General features: G+C 31.5%; 1 protein-coding gene across 1 annotated transcript; it reads left to right on the plus strand.

The window, feature by feature from the left end:
* The first annotated feature begins 1,248 nt into the window (after window positions 1-1,248).
* LOC125865617 (pentatricopeptide repeat-containing protein At4g22760) lies at window positions 1,249-5,232 on the plus strand. Its single transcript, XM_049545821.1, has 2 exons — window positions 1,249-3,433; window positions 4,678-5,232. The coding sequence occupies exon 1, from the start codon at window positions 1,535-1,537 to the stop codon at window positions 3,263-3,265; it is 1,731 nt and encodes a 576-aa protein (XP_049401778.1). The 5' UTR covers window positions 1,249-1,534; the 3' UTR covers window positions 3,266-3,433; window positions 4,678-5,232.
* Window positions 5,233-14,903: the final 9,671 nt, after the last annotated feature.

Here is a 14,903-nt window from a genome sequence, read left to right on the forward strand (position 1 = left end):
TCAAGTCATGACAATAGCCTCTGCGGGGGGGCTCTTGGAGCAATTGTAAGAGTTACAGTCATGCGACCAGGAGGTCATGGGTTCAAAATGTGGCAATAGGAAAAGCAACGTGAGATTGCATATAATAGATTTACTGTGGTTCGACCCTTCTTAAGATTTCACGCATAACAGGAACTTAGTACACCAAACTGTCTTTTTTTATTTAATCATTCTTTATATATTGTAATGTACATAAATGGCTTATTCTGAGGAGTTGGAACATATTGGGGCTCCTCTAGTTCATTCTTTACTCTAAAGTTCCTTTGGGACATTCGATAGAATTGAAACGATATAGAAAAGATTGAAATGGTCACCGCGCACAAGAATGACATGAACTAGTAGATAAGTTGATGTGTATATGAAAGATGAGGTTTCATCGATGCAATCTTAGGATTCAAAGTTCAATAAAGCCAAAAAAAAATGTTGGATACTTTTTAAATTCACTTAAATCATGGCAAAAGAAATTGAATGATGAACCTAAAAAATGGATCTCTTGTCCAATCCTTTTTTATTTTCTATTTGATATTCGATTTTGGAAGATAATCGAATTGATCGCATCGGATAAATCCCATTTTGGAGGTTACAAGCTCCCCACCAAAGGTGTCTCAATTTCCAAGATTTGGACCCAAGATCTCCAGTTTAGAATGAAACTATACCTACCACTTCGATATCCCAACATACACTTTGAAACTCTAACATGTTACACCACGTAATTTTTTCAAAATTAAACACCAATTCAAAAACTTCCTCATAAAGTCATTACTATGGCCCATATACTTCGAGGAACTTTCATAAATATCAAAGAGATTAAACTTAATAAGCCTTCTTAGGTACAATTTGTCTAATTACGCTCCATAGTTATAATTTCGTTTACTTGGGTATTTCTGTCAATGTACAAACACGGTAAATATATACAAATTCTATATTTATACATTTAGGAATTTTTCAGAACTTATACAAATCAAATGTATCAACAAATCATATACAAACAAGATAAATAAATCGTATACAAATAGATAGGGTAAGCATATACAAATTCTAAATATATAAAATTAGAAATCAAATTATACAAATTCTGAACGTGACCCACATAAATATGATTATATGTTAGTGACGAAAAATAATTTATTAAACTATAGTATGTTATACAATTAACTAATATATGTTTGCTCGCCCAATTTAAGCCCAAAACTATAGCCTTGGATTTTTGGAACCCAGAGTTCATCTTCAACCTCTATCCGGGTCGTTTTGACCCGATTTCAGACCCGTCACGTTTCCGCCATTACAGACAGCTCCAAATACAGATCTGATAATCAAGATCTGCAACAATGGTATTTGACAATTTGATTGCAGATTCCGAGAAGCAACAAGGCAGAGATGAACTAAAAATGTAAGTAATTTACATTATTCGGATCATGTAATTACTACTATGAATTTTCTGCTTTCGTAGTTGTGATTTTGGGCATTTATTGCCCCAAACCCTAAATGTTTAGCGATGTTGGCGTCTAAAGTTGCTATATTGTTGGCTAAGCGTATGACAATCAACCAAACAAAGCAAATCCATGCTGCAATACTTGTTAATGGTCTTTTGGATCTTGAGTCCTTGCTAGTTCAGCAGATAATCAACTCTGCAAGTAGTTACTCTTATTATACCTCACACTATATTAAACTAGTCCTCAATCATGTGCAAAATTTAGATGTCTTCTCGGTGGCGTCTACCATCCGATTCTATTCTAGGCATTGTCAGTTCAGGGAGGCTGTTAATTTATATGGAAAACTGCAGAGATGTGGACTTAGTCCGAGCACGTTTGCTGTATCGTCTGCTTTAAAGGCTTGTGCAAGGATTTTGTATAGGTCTGGTGGGATATCGATTCATGCACAAGTTTATAAGTATGGTTTTTGTAATGTTGTTTATGTGCAGACAGCTCTAGTAGATTTTTACTCGAAAGTAGGTAATATGGATTTTGCCCGAAGCATATTTAATGAGATGGTTGAGAAAAATATAGTATCGTGGAATTCAGTGCTAGGTGGATATGTAAAATCTGGTGACTTAACAATGGCACAAATTGTTTTTGATGAGATGCCGGAGAAAGATGTTATTTCGTGGAACTCCATGGTTTCTGGGTATGCGAGGATGGGGAATATAGAGCGGGCATATGCATTGTTTAGACAGATGCCAGAGAGAAGTTCTGCCTCTTGGAATGCAATGATTAGAGGATATATAGACTGTGGGAAGATAGAATTAGCACGTAGTTTCTTTGAGGCAATGGGCCAAAAGAACAATGTTTCATATATCATATTGATTTCAGGATACTCAAAAAGTGGAGATGTTGAATCTGCTGAGGAACTCTTTGGAAAATTACATAAGAAAGATCAACTAGTATATAATGCCATGATAGCTTGTTATGCTCAAAACAGCTGGGCAAAAGAGGCTCTGCAGCTGTTCAATGCAATGCTTCGATTAGATTTGCAACCTGATGAAATGACTTTGGCAAGTGCTATTTCAGCTTGTTCTCAGCTGGGAGATCTAAAGTTTGGTTCTTGGATCGAGTCGTTCATTCATGAAACTGGAATTCAAATGGATGACTTCTTGGCCACTAGTTTGATCGACCTTTATGCAAAATGTGGAAGTATTGATAAAGCTCACAAGCTGTTCCACGGCTTGAAAAAGAAAGATTTGGTAGCATATACTGCCATGATACTGGGATGTGGAATAAATGGTAGGGCTAAGGATGCCATCAAGTTGTTTGATGAGATGATGAATGCTGAAATTAACCCAAACATAGTCACAATCACAGGGATATTGACTGCCTACAGTCACATTGGAATGGTAGAAGAAGCATACCGTTGTTTTATTTCCTTACAGAAGTATGGTCTTGCTCCCTCAGTTGACCATTACGCTATAGTAGTTGACCTTTTAAGTAGGGCAGGGCGGTTAGAAGAAGCACATGGGTTGATTAAAAGCATGTCAATACAGCCTCATGCTGGTGTGTGGGGTGCATTGCTTCTTGGTTGCAGTTTGCATAACAATTTAGAGCTTGGAGAGATTGCAGCAACACGTTGTATTGAGTTAGAACCTGACAGTTCTGGATATCTTTCTCTTCTTGCAAATATTTATGCTTCTTCGGGAAGGTGGGATGATGCTGAGAGGTTGAGACAAGGTGTTGAAGAAAAGGGATACAACAAATTGCCTGGTTGCAGTTGGATGGAAGAAGTAAAAGCTTAGGAGGTCTTCTTTGCTATGACATGATTCCAACTGTATTACTTTAGTGTAACTGAGCTCTGTCAACGTCATCCATGATAGGGAAGTATTGCGATGACTGGTTACAATGACTTCCCTTCCATCATTTTCTTCAATAGGAAATTACTTGATGAAGATGACCGTTAAATGGAGGTATGTTTCTGACTATATAGATCTTCAAACTTTGCATTCTTAATGTTCAAAAGTGAATCTCAGCTCAAAATTGCCGAGTTCAAACGAGTGTGAAGTGTCTAGTGATCTTTGAACCTCATAGGTCTGCTTTACTGAATTTGATAGAACTCGCTGGTTTGACTTATCTTTGATTAGGTGGCTGAAATTCCAGTTCTTATCAAGAAGCTGTAGTTTTTTTTATTGATCGTTATTTACGAAGTCCTTTTCTAGCTTTAGGGAAATCTTATCACGGTAAATATGCATGAGGGCTCTACTTTTCTAGCTTTCTTGCATGCTGGTCTCTTCTTGTCCTTCTTCCCTTTTCTTTTGGTGAATTTCATCTGTGACTTTGCTGCTGAAGTAAAATTTCGGGGGTTTGCTCTTCGATTTTCATTGAGTTGTGCTAATTTAGTGTTTGTTTTACCTATTCAAACTAAAAATTTACTGACATCTCAGTTTTCTTGTAGTTTTTGGTTAGATTTTCTTTGTGCATGTCAATAATTTTACTCATTTTCTGTTCTTTCTCCATCAAACGTTCTCTTCTTTGTAGTGTCAATTTTTGTAAGTGTCTCTGTGGTCATATATATTTGTGATTGCTCAAAAGAAGCCAATCAGTGATTAGATCGCCATTCATGCCAACAATATGATACTGCTGAATATATATGATAGAGTATTGTTTGAATGTATAAAATTTACATGATGTGTCATCTGAGGGACGCGTTGAATCAATGTAAGTTAGAATCTCCATGTCATATAATCTTGGGTGTGTGCTAAAAACTACAAGTGCTCAGTGTGATAGTTGTCAAGAGCACTGTCTTTGCTTGTTAAGACATGATTGTGATTCTTGACATTTTGATCCCCACTTACATTGTAGTTAAACCTCGGAGTTTCTTAGTTTCCCTTCTCGACCCACAACAACACTATACCTAGTATATTCTCACAAGTGGGGTCTGAGGAGGATAGAGTGTATGCAGACCTTACCCCTACCTTGGAAGGTAGAGAGGTTGTTTTTAATATACCCTTGGCTCCTTCTTGGTCCGCACCCTCTTTTAATGTATGTCAACCCTTTACACCATTTACTTTCTTTCATGAGCTTTGGGAAATAAATCTTCTTGTGCAAGAGTTTGAAACTTTTTTGTTCTTATTACATGTATACACATTTGATCACCCTTCATCTACCTTGGAATGCTACTCTAATAGTAGTACTTAATTTTCTTAACTTCCAGTGGAAAATAGGTGAAATGAGACACTGTATTTTGTCTCAATTGCAACAACAAAATGATCATCGAGGCACCTCCAAAATTTATATATCACGCTGGTATCGGATGTCCACGAAACACAGTGGAGAAGAGTTTGAGTCTTTAGATGTCACTTGATATCAAATTGATGTGTCTATATGCACTCTCAAAGTTGGAGTGCTTACTTGTCTGCTATTATAGCTGCAATTGTTGTTGCCGCTAAAGCACTTTTCTTGTTGTAGTGAGTTATCCGGTAAGGCAGTAGTAGATTAGTAGGTATCTTGTAAAGTTAGTTGAGGCGCGTTTAAGATGATTGAGACATCACAATTATCTACTTAAACACAAGGTGATTTTCTTCATGTATAAAGTTACCCCTGGTCTCAACTTGATTAATCTTCACTCATGGAATAAGACTGCTATTGCTAAACATTGTTGGGACCTAGAGCATAAACAAGATAAACTGTGGATTAAATGGGTGCACTCCTACTTTTCAAGAAGTTATCATTTCCCAACAAGCTTGTTGGATGGTAAAGAAAATTTTGGAGGCTACAGTCTTGCAGAGCAAAAGTATGATCAGGCAACTATACTTTCACGTGTTTCGGCCCCAACAGAGAGTTCAATGGAAGTGCTTGATGTTTCAAAACTTTGCCAGGCCAAAGGCAGTCGGCTACAGCTGCAAAACAGACTGAGCACCACTGATAGACTCAGAAAATGGGGACTAGATATTGAGTTGAAGTGTGTACTGTGCCAACTTCATATTGAATCCAGAGATCATATGTATACAAGTTGTCTTTACCGTCAACAGATTTGGAGCAAGTTATTACAATAGATCTGTGGGAATCATTGATGCTGCAAAAGGGAAAACTCCAGCTGCCCAAATCTTTACGTTGGTGTATACGAAGCAAGTAGCTCATAAAATTAATCGAAGGCGTTCTAGTTGATCTAAATAATATTTTACTATATAGAGAAGTCTAGAAGCAGGTACCTCTCGATCAACTTGTCTAATGCTAGTCAAGGCATTTATGTAAGTTTTGTATTTTTTTCGTTTTAATTTATTTGTCTTATTTTTTAGTCTTTTGGAAATTACATAAAAGTTTGATAAATCACTATAATTAACAACTTAAAATATTCAAATTACATAAAAAAAATTCAATTGACTCTTGAAATTCTAACGGTGTCACATAAATTGGGGGAAAAATGTAACATATATTATTTAAAATGATGTAAAACCCACTATAAATCACAATAACTAACAACATGAGATGTAAGGAAAATATATAAAAGTTTGGTTGACTTTCGAAATTCCATATGTGCCATAAAAATTAGGTTAGGACTAGGGAGTAATATATATTATTTGAAAATTATGTAAAGAAAAGTATTATAAATCACAATAATTAACAATTAACAATATTTAAAAATCATATAAAGATTTGGATGATTCTCCGAATTCTAGTTGTGTTACATAAATTGAAACTGAAAAAATAACATATATTGAATCCGTACTAGCACGAATTCCCATATCTAATATAGCTATAATCAAGTATATTAATTGCCTTTAAATATTTAAAAATGATTTGATTATACAAATATTATTTATACCGTCAATGAATATATTTAAAATCTAACTATTAGTTGCAACATGAGCTGTCCTAGAATGTGCTTGTTGATTCATGATTACTAGGGATTCCAACTTTATGTTCCTGAGTTACAACTCGAATTGAGACAATCTTTCCAAATTTGCCCCCACCATACTGTCAAGGACCCATATAACTTCAACCACAGTCCACAAACATCTTTGTCATTTGAAGCAGAAAAAGGAAAAAAAAAATAATTCAGCACAAACCAGTCACTCAAAAACTAGTAGTAATATTTTAGGCATCATACGTAAATATATTTTTTAACTTGACTTAACTTAAATATATACATTTAAACTTTGAGTGTGCATAAATAAAGACTTAAATTTGTACAAAATTAAATAAGTAGACATGCACGTCCAACGTGACATAACATACATAGATTGCCGCATAGGGCACAAAATTGTCATGTATGATGTCATATAGGACGATGTGTCTATTTATTTAATTTTATACAAATTTTAATGTTTATATATGCATAAATATCAGTTTAAACTAAATTAAATGGCATATTCATATATTATGCCTACATTTTATTACCATACAAATTTTTCAAATGATTTATGATTCTTGAGGCGCTATCTTAAAGCAACGTTAAGAGTTGTGGTGGTAGGAAAAAAATTCTGACTAACCTTTCATATAGACTTTTTTTTTTACTCACACTCGATATTTATGTCAAACATTACGTACTCTACAAATGTCTTTTATATACAATTTTATAACTTAACCATGATTAATTAATATATGGTTATATCTTAACCTATCATTTAACCCTAGTAAATTAATCATGGAGGAAGCCTCAATGAACTTCAACTTTTAAATGATGAAAGTTAGACCCTACTAATGGAATGTATGAACCTAGAAAATGGATTTCTTGTTCAATCGTTTTCTATTTTTTATCTGATGTTGATATCTATTTTGGTATTTAACTAATTGGACTTAAAAAGGTAACGTACTTCCTATTAAATGATCAATCATACTAGACAAGCCCTATTTAGGAATAAAACATAACGTATCAAAAATAATTATTCTTTTGAAAACTCAAACTCGAAACGTTTAATTAATGGGTGGTAAATGATGATGTCTTGTCAAATCCTTTTTTAAAAGTTTGTCCCAGGGAATCTTCAGTGTTTATCTGTTGAAAACAAAAAAAATCATTTTATTCATTGTCCCAATTCCGAAAGTGTCAGAAGTTACATTCCCAATTTATGTGAGTTAAAATTTCAGTTAGTTTTTGGTCACTTTTGTTCAATAGAATATATTTTTATTAATTCTGTCAGTTATGTTGGGAGAAAAGCTCTAATCAATGAAGTGAGTTAAGAAAAATTAGTTGAGGTGGTACTTATGAAATTAGTCGAGGTGTGTAAATATTGATCGCAATAAAAAAAAAATATACTTAGTGAAAAGTTGATTCTCCTCTAGGTAATTAAACAACTCAACCTTCAACTAACTGCACGAATATCTAGTTTTATAGAAAGACCACGAATTCTAGTTACCTTCAACCAAGTCCATGTGCTATTAAGAAATATGAATTGAGTCTGTAAATTTGTCCTTTTTTTAAAAAACTTTTTCATCATAATTATCTTTTAGAAAAGGGGTTTTTTGGAGCAATGGTATGAGTAGCAATCGTGTGACTAGAAGATTAAAAATTTAAAATTATGAAAACAGTCTTTTGTAGAAATGCAAAGTAATACTAGGTGCATTCGACTTAATATGATTCGGTGTTACGTTCGATTCTATAATTTGGATTATGTGCACAGTAAGAGCTTAGTGTATTAAATTGTTTTTTTTTTTCGTTTTAATCATTTTTTAGAGGCGATGTCTTGGAGAAACAGATCAGTTGCAGTCGTGTGCCAAGGAAAAAAAAATTCTACCTACCTTTCATATGGAAATAAATTTACTCACTTACAAGACAAGTGTATTTTATATACAATTTTATGACTCAATCATGATTAATTAATATGTAGTCATAGCTTAACTTATCATTTAACACTCTTGTAAAGTAATGCAATTTGATGTAAACATCAATACGAATAAGTATTTTTCGACCATTCAAAATTTAAAATATTTAAAATTCAGCAGAGACAAAAACCACGAAATAATTTTTGTCATCCACTTATACAAGGAGCAAGCACATGTTTTTATTTAGGAAAATGAATCATGGAGGAAGCCTCAATGAAACTTCCATTTATAACTAAGGAAACTCTGACCCTGATGTGGTACCCAATCTCTTATTCAATCGTTTTCTGATTTCTATCTGGTGTTCGATATTCATTTTGAAGTTTGACTGATTTGACTTAATTAATTGCATCAAATAATTAAGTCTCGCCTTAAAAGTAATGTACTCCCTACTAAAGGATCAATTGTACGGAACAAATCTAATTTTAAAGCACTGCATATTAAAAACGGTTTTTTTTTCTCAATACTCAAACTCGAGACATTTAATTACACTATAGTGATTAATAATGATGTCTTGTCCAATCCATTTTTTAGAAGTTTGTGCTAGGGAATCTTTACTATTTTAGATATTCCATTTACTTTCCTTTCAAAACCAAAAAAAGGCAAAAAAATCACATCCTACATGTCGTGTCACACGTAGTCTCTTCGGAGACATTCGATAAAATTAAAACGATACAGAAAAAACTAATTATGTTTATTTTATTCCGTGTCCCTAAGTGTCACAAGTAGTCTTTTAAGAGATATCGACATGAATAATACACACAAATCCAAAAATGATCCTACGTGTTACAAGTTGCCTTTTAATTTGTGAGTTCATATTTCAGTTAGTTTCATGGTCACTTTGTTCAATTGAAGATACCATGAATCTACTTAAACACGATATAATTAATTTTTTCTTATTTATTCAAGTATTGCCGGATAGGGTTATCTCATATTTATGTTAGTGGGAGGAACCAGATGCATGCCTTGTGAAATTAGTTGAGTTGTGTGCGTGCGTACAAGCTGATCAAGACATTATAGTTATCAACTATATTAATTGTCTTTAACTACTTAACGAATTAACCTGATTAATTACATAAATAGTTTTTGTATAGTCAACCAATCAAAAAAATTACACTATTTAACTAAGCAAAAATTTTAATTTATGTATGTATACTATAGATTAACTCTCATTATTTTTTTTGTCTACTGTTTTTATATTGTGACACTTCTTTATAAAAAAAAAATTCTAATTCTGTCATTACTATCAATGCATGTATATGTTGATCCATGATTTCTAAGATTTCAACTTTATATCGAAGCAAAATAATTCAAATCACAATAATATAATCTTTTCAGATTCGTTCTGCTTCCATTATAAGTGAGGGACCAATATAATTTTGTCCACAAACATCTTTAACATTTTGAATTAATCGAAAAAAACAAGACAAGAAAAGAATGTTTCAGTACAAAATTCTCACTAAAAATTAAAAATTAAAAGAAACTATTTTTCTTTTATCACAAGACAATTTTTGTTTTCTAATGATTTATGATTCCTCTAATTTCCATGTAGCTTCCAGGAAGGTGAACTTTTACCAATTATAACCAACAAAATATAACATATATAAATATAATTATCATATTCTCGTACTATTATCCTGAGGTTGGTAACAACAAATTTAATCATTCACAATATATAGTATATTTTCCACTATCTCTTTCGCTGCGCAAAGGACTACTTTTACATTGGCTCTCACATTTATCGAGGTGATTGCAACACCTTTAATTAAAAAGGTTCAATTGAAGCTTTTGCAGTATAGTAAAAGGTGTTAGGTTGCATAGCTTTCTTTTCTGTCTTTTTTTTTTTTTGTAGAAAGCTCGACCAGTTCAAATTTCAAGTTTGGCATAAGGGAAGCTTTTATTGCAGAGGTAAAAGGTGACATTCTTGCATTATTTTACCTTCTTTTGTCAGAATTTTCAATTCTACTCAAATCGTATTAAGTGTGCGTTCTTGCATTATTTTAACTTTCTTTGTCAAAATTTTCAACTCTACTCAAATCGTATTAAGTGTGCGTTCTTGCATTATTTTAACTTCCTTTATCAGAATTTTCAACTTTACTCAAATCGTATTAAGTGTGACGTTCTTGCATTATTTTAACTTTCGTTGTTAGAATTTTCAACTTTACTCAAATCTTATTAAGTGTAGCGTTCTTGCATTATTTTAACTTTCTTTGTCAGAATTTTCAACTTTACTCAAATCTTATTAAGTGTAGCATTCTTGCATTATTTTAACTTCCCTTTTTAGAATTTTTAACTCTGCTCAAATCATATTAAGTGTAGCGTTCTTGCATTATTTTAACTTCCTTTGTCAGAATTTTCAACTTTACTCAAATCTTATTAAGTGTGACGTTCTTGCATTATTTTTACTTCCTTTGTCATAAATTTTTAACTTTGCTCAAATCTTATTTAGTGTGACGTTCTTGCATTATTTTAACTTCTCTTGTTAGAATTTTTAACTCTGCTCAAATCGTATTAAGTATAGCGTTCTTGCATTATTTTAACTTCCCTTGTCAGAATTTTCAACTTTACTCAAATCGTATTAAGTGTAGCATTCTTGCATTATTTTAACTTTCTTTGTCAGAATTTTCAACTTTGCTCAAATCTTATTAAGTGTGACGTTCTTGCATTATTTTTACTTCCCTTGTCATAAATTTTTAACTTTGCTCAAATCTTATTTAGTGTGACGTTATTGCATTATTTCAGCTTCCCTTGTCAGAATACCTAATTTTGCCAAGCATGACATTCTTATGTAATTTCAACTCATTCTCTTGTCAGAATTTCTAACTCCACCAACTATGATCTCGTGCATGGACACGGTTGATTATGAGGACCCTTTTGGTTTTGAAGATTATTTTCCTTCAATGATTGACACATTGGGGGTTGAAAGGTTCATGGAAGAATTATACAATGGTTTCTGCTTGCTAATGGATGTAAGTATAGGGCTCATCACATTTGAAAGCTTGAAAAGGAACACAATCTTGATGGGATTGAGTGAATTGAAAGATGATGAACTTCTTTGCATGTTGATTGAAGGAGATTTGGATGGAGATGGAGCTCTCAATCAAATGGAGTTTTGTTCACTCATGTTTAGATTGAGTCCTGGAATAATGATGGATGGATTCAAATCGAACGACTTACAAGTTATTTCCTAACCTGATTTTCCTTTCGTTTTGGATGGTTGGTTTAAACTAAATGAAAGAAAGGTTGAACTCATGAGGAGAGAAATGCGAAAAAAGTTAAGTTGTGGAGTCTTCTCACTTCTGCTCAATACTTTCGTTTTAGAAGTCAGGTTGGATTTTTAAGAATTGTATAACATGACTAGGGACTTATTGATTTATAATGCTAATTCCTAGCTATGTTTTTTTTTTTCTACTAGTAAATAAGGAGCATGTACTAATTGCTCCGCCTTGTATCGAATTTTTAATAAGTGTGCAATGATATGTGAAAATTCTTTTTGATTATAAGTAGTGTTCTAAAATTTGAAGATCTGTTGAATATATATTCTTATTTACTAAATTATGATTAGACAATTAAACATTCCTTTGCATGTCAAGACCTGCAAATTGCATAATATGGAGTCCAAAGTGTCCAACAATTAGGTAAACTTATATAAAAATTAAATGACACAATAAACTAAGGCCTTATATTTTCCTTAAATAGTGGTAGTTTTAAAATTTTATATAATATAGTGATAATTTGGGGTTTTATAACAGATATTTGTGAATATACTTATTATTTGTATGGATATAGTTAGGAAGAGATATACTTATTACATGTGCAGTGGCGGAGTCAGAAATTTCATGAAGGGTGTTTAAAAGTGAACCTGTTCTTCTTAAAAAGTGGGAAAAAAATTGCTTCTAGTGAGATTTGAACACACGAACACATTAATTTTATGTGTCTTTACACTTTCAAGGCGCCTAAAACCACTAGGCTACATCATATTGTTGTGTCAAGGGTGTCCAAAATATGTTATTTAGCCACTTTGTTTATCATTTTACTTGTATATACGGTATAATTTTCCGACGAATAAAGGTGGCTACGCCACTATACATGCGCTTATACAATGTATATCACTATTGTTGTGAATATAATCGATTATTATGAGCACAAATATTGTGTATTCTGCTACATTTAAAATTAAAATACTAATATGTTTCATAATTAAGCAAAATCTCACTATTTTCATAATTTTGGCCACAAATAGCTCTATTTAAGGAATTTTCTAAAAAAATAAAAATCAGTTTCACATCCTACAACTGATGGGGAAATATCATATGATTATTTAAAAAAAAAAAAAAGGTAAGAGGCGGTTATTAAAAAAAACATATGTTAATTTGTAACTAAATAGTCCACAAGTAATAAGATTTTTTCTATAATTCAACGCTAATTCATGGCAACAAATATATATTTTTTAAATCACAATTTTAGTTGAGGAAACTTCGTATGCCTTTTAATAAAAATAATTGTCGTACTATTTATGTGATGTGAATTGCTCATATATGTCCTTTACCAAAAACCTAAATTAGTATTTTATAATTTTAAAGTTGGAATCCAAAGCATATTATCATATCATAAAATAAAGAAGGCATGCATTGATTGATGACAATCGACAAAAACAACACTATTGTTTTTTTGACTTTTTTTTTATTCGATGTTTGATATCTACATTAAAATTTGACTGAATTTGAATTTGCATATTGCACGGCTCATTTATGAGAACGATCGCTCCTAAAAAGATTTCTTTCTATTCTCGAGAACTTCAATTTAGAGCAGAGAAATCTCAATCATTTCACGAAGAGCTAAGTTGATTACGCTATTTTATTTTTGAAAACGTCAATTTTTCACCAGATGTTTAAACACGTATAATCATGAACAAAAAAATATATGAATATTATAATACTTCCTCTATCTCAATTTATGTGACACTTTGGATTTTGAGACTCAAACAAGTCTAACTTTGACCGTAATTTTTTTTTTATATCTTTTAATTATTTTGAATTGTCAATTATACATATATAACTAAAATTCCTTACAGGAAAATAAAAGAAAATTAAAGAAAATACCTTAACCCGCACCGCACCCACCCCTCCTCCACACAAAATTAAATATTGTAATTTAGACCCGTCCCGCATCCGTACCAGACCCACATATTTAAAAATCCGACATGCCCCGTATGTGACCAAATGTGTCCTGCCCCATTGTCATCCCTACTAAAGCAATTGCTTAGGGCCCAAATTTTTTAGGGACCCTAAATTTTTCTAAGGATACATAATGGTAACTGTTTGAAAATATATATTTTTGTTTCTAAATCATGCATTGATAAATTTGAAAATAATTTTTTGTGTGGAAAATATAATAGTAACGGTTTACTTTATAATTTAATATGGAGGTTGTTGTAATAATTGAGAAATGAAATAGTGTTAAGTTAATTGTAGCATTTTTTTTACCTATTTCATTGACTTATTTATTTCTTGACGATTATCATGAACTTACATTATTATTCTTACATTTATCGTTTTTATTCCCCTTTCTAATTTTATTCTCTGATTATTGAATATTCTAAAGTCTACCAAACGGTAAAACCTTTTACATTATGCAAAATCTATTGTTGTATATTGTTTATATATATCGTTATATCAACTTATCAAATTCAGAGCAACTATTTCAATATCATTATATAAACTTTTTAAATTTTTGAGTTTGGTTTTATATTCTAACTTTATATTGTATTTTTTCATTGAAATTTTCATTGTTTATATTCTTACTTTGTAAAGTACTCAATGTACATCCTATCTTTTCGAGACTTCACTTGTAGAATTACATTGAGTATGTTATAGTTATTCAATTTATATATGACATCTAAAAATAATAAGATCTCGCTATGAAATTTTGCCTTAGAACTCTAAACTTGTTGAGACGACCCGGTATATATTTGATTATGGATTATAAATATATAACAAGCTACTAACTATTAGGCAAACCGTTTTAATTCATTATTTCAAATTTGAATTTATAAATCAAAATGGAAGAATATCATATGGTTTAAATCTTTATGACCTTTAAAAATTTTATTCGATGTTCTGTTTGTTTCATAAATTTAACCAACTATATTTTAAAATGTAAAATTTGATATGAAAAGAATTACAAGTTATACTACTGTAAAATATAATTTATTTTTTTTAAGAAAAAACTAATATAACCGTATTTAGCTCTGCCCTACAAATGTATTCTGATAAAGAAAATCACTTTTGCATACAAATATTGTTTTTCAACTTCAAAATTCTATTCAGTTCAAATTTTGAATAAGAAATATCATTGTTACGAAGTATTTTACTTTTTGATTTAGGATTTTATATAAGTTTAAATTTAATTGAATTATAATATAAATATAGTATATAAATAGGGCAACCAAAAAAAATATTCCAAAATTCTAAATAGAATGTTTGACTAGTCAAATTCGTCTTCCAAATTCCACAAATTGACTAATTCTATGCCACGAGAAATCTTTTTTGTGGAAACCGTGTATTACCATTCATTTTTTCTCCCCCTTTTAAACTTTTATTGATCGAAAAAACGTGTAAA

Source organism: Solanum stenotomum, chromosome 5 (genome assembly GCF_019186545.1).
Source record: "Solanum stenotomum isolate F172 chromosome 5, ASM1918654v1, whole genome shotgun sequence".
Taxonomy (NCBI): domain Eukaryota; kingdom Viridiplantae; phylum Streptophyta; class Magnoliopsida; order Solanales; family Solanaceae; genus Solanum; species Solanum stenotomum.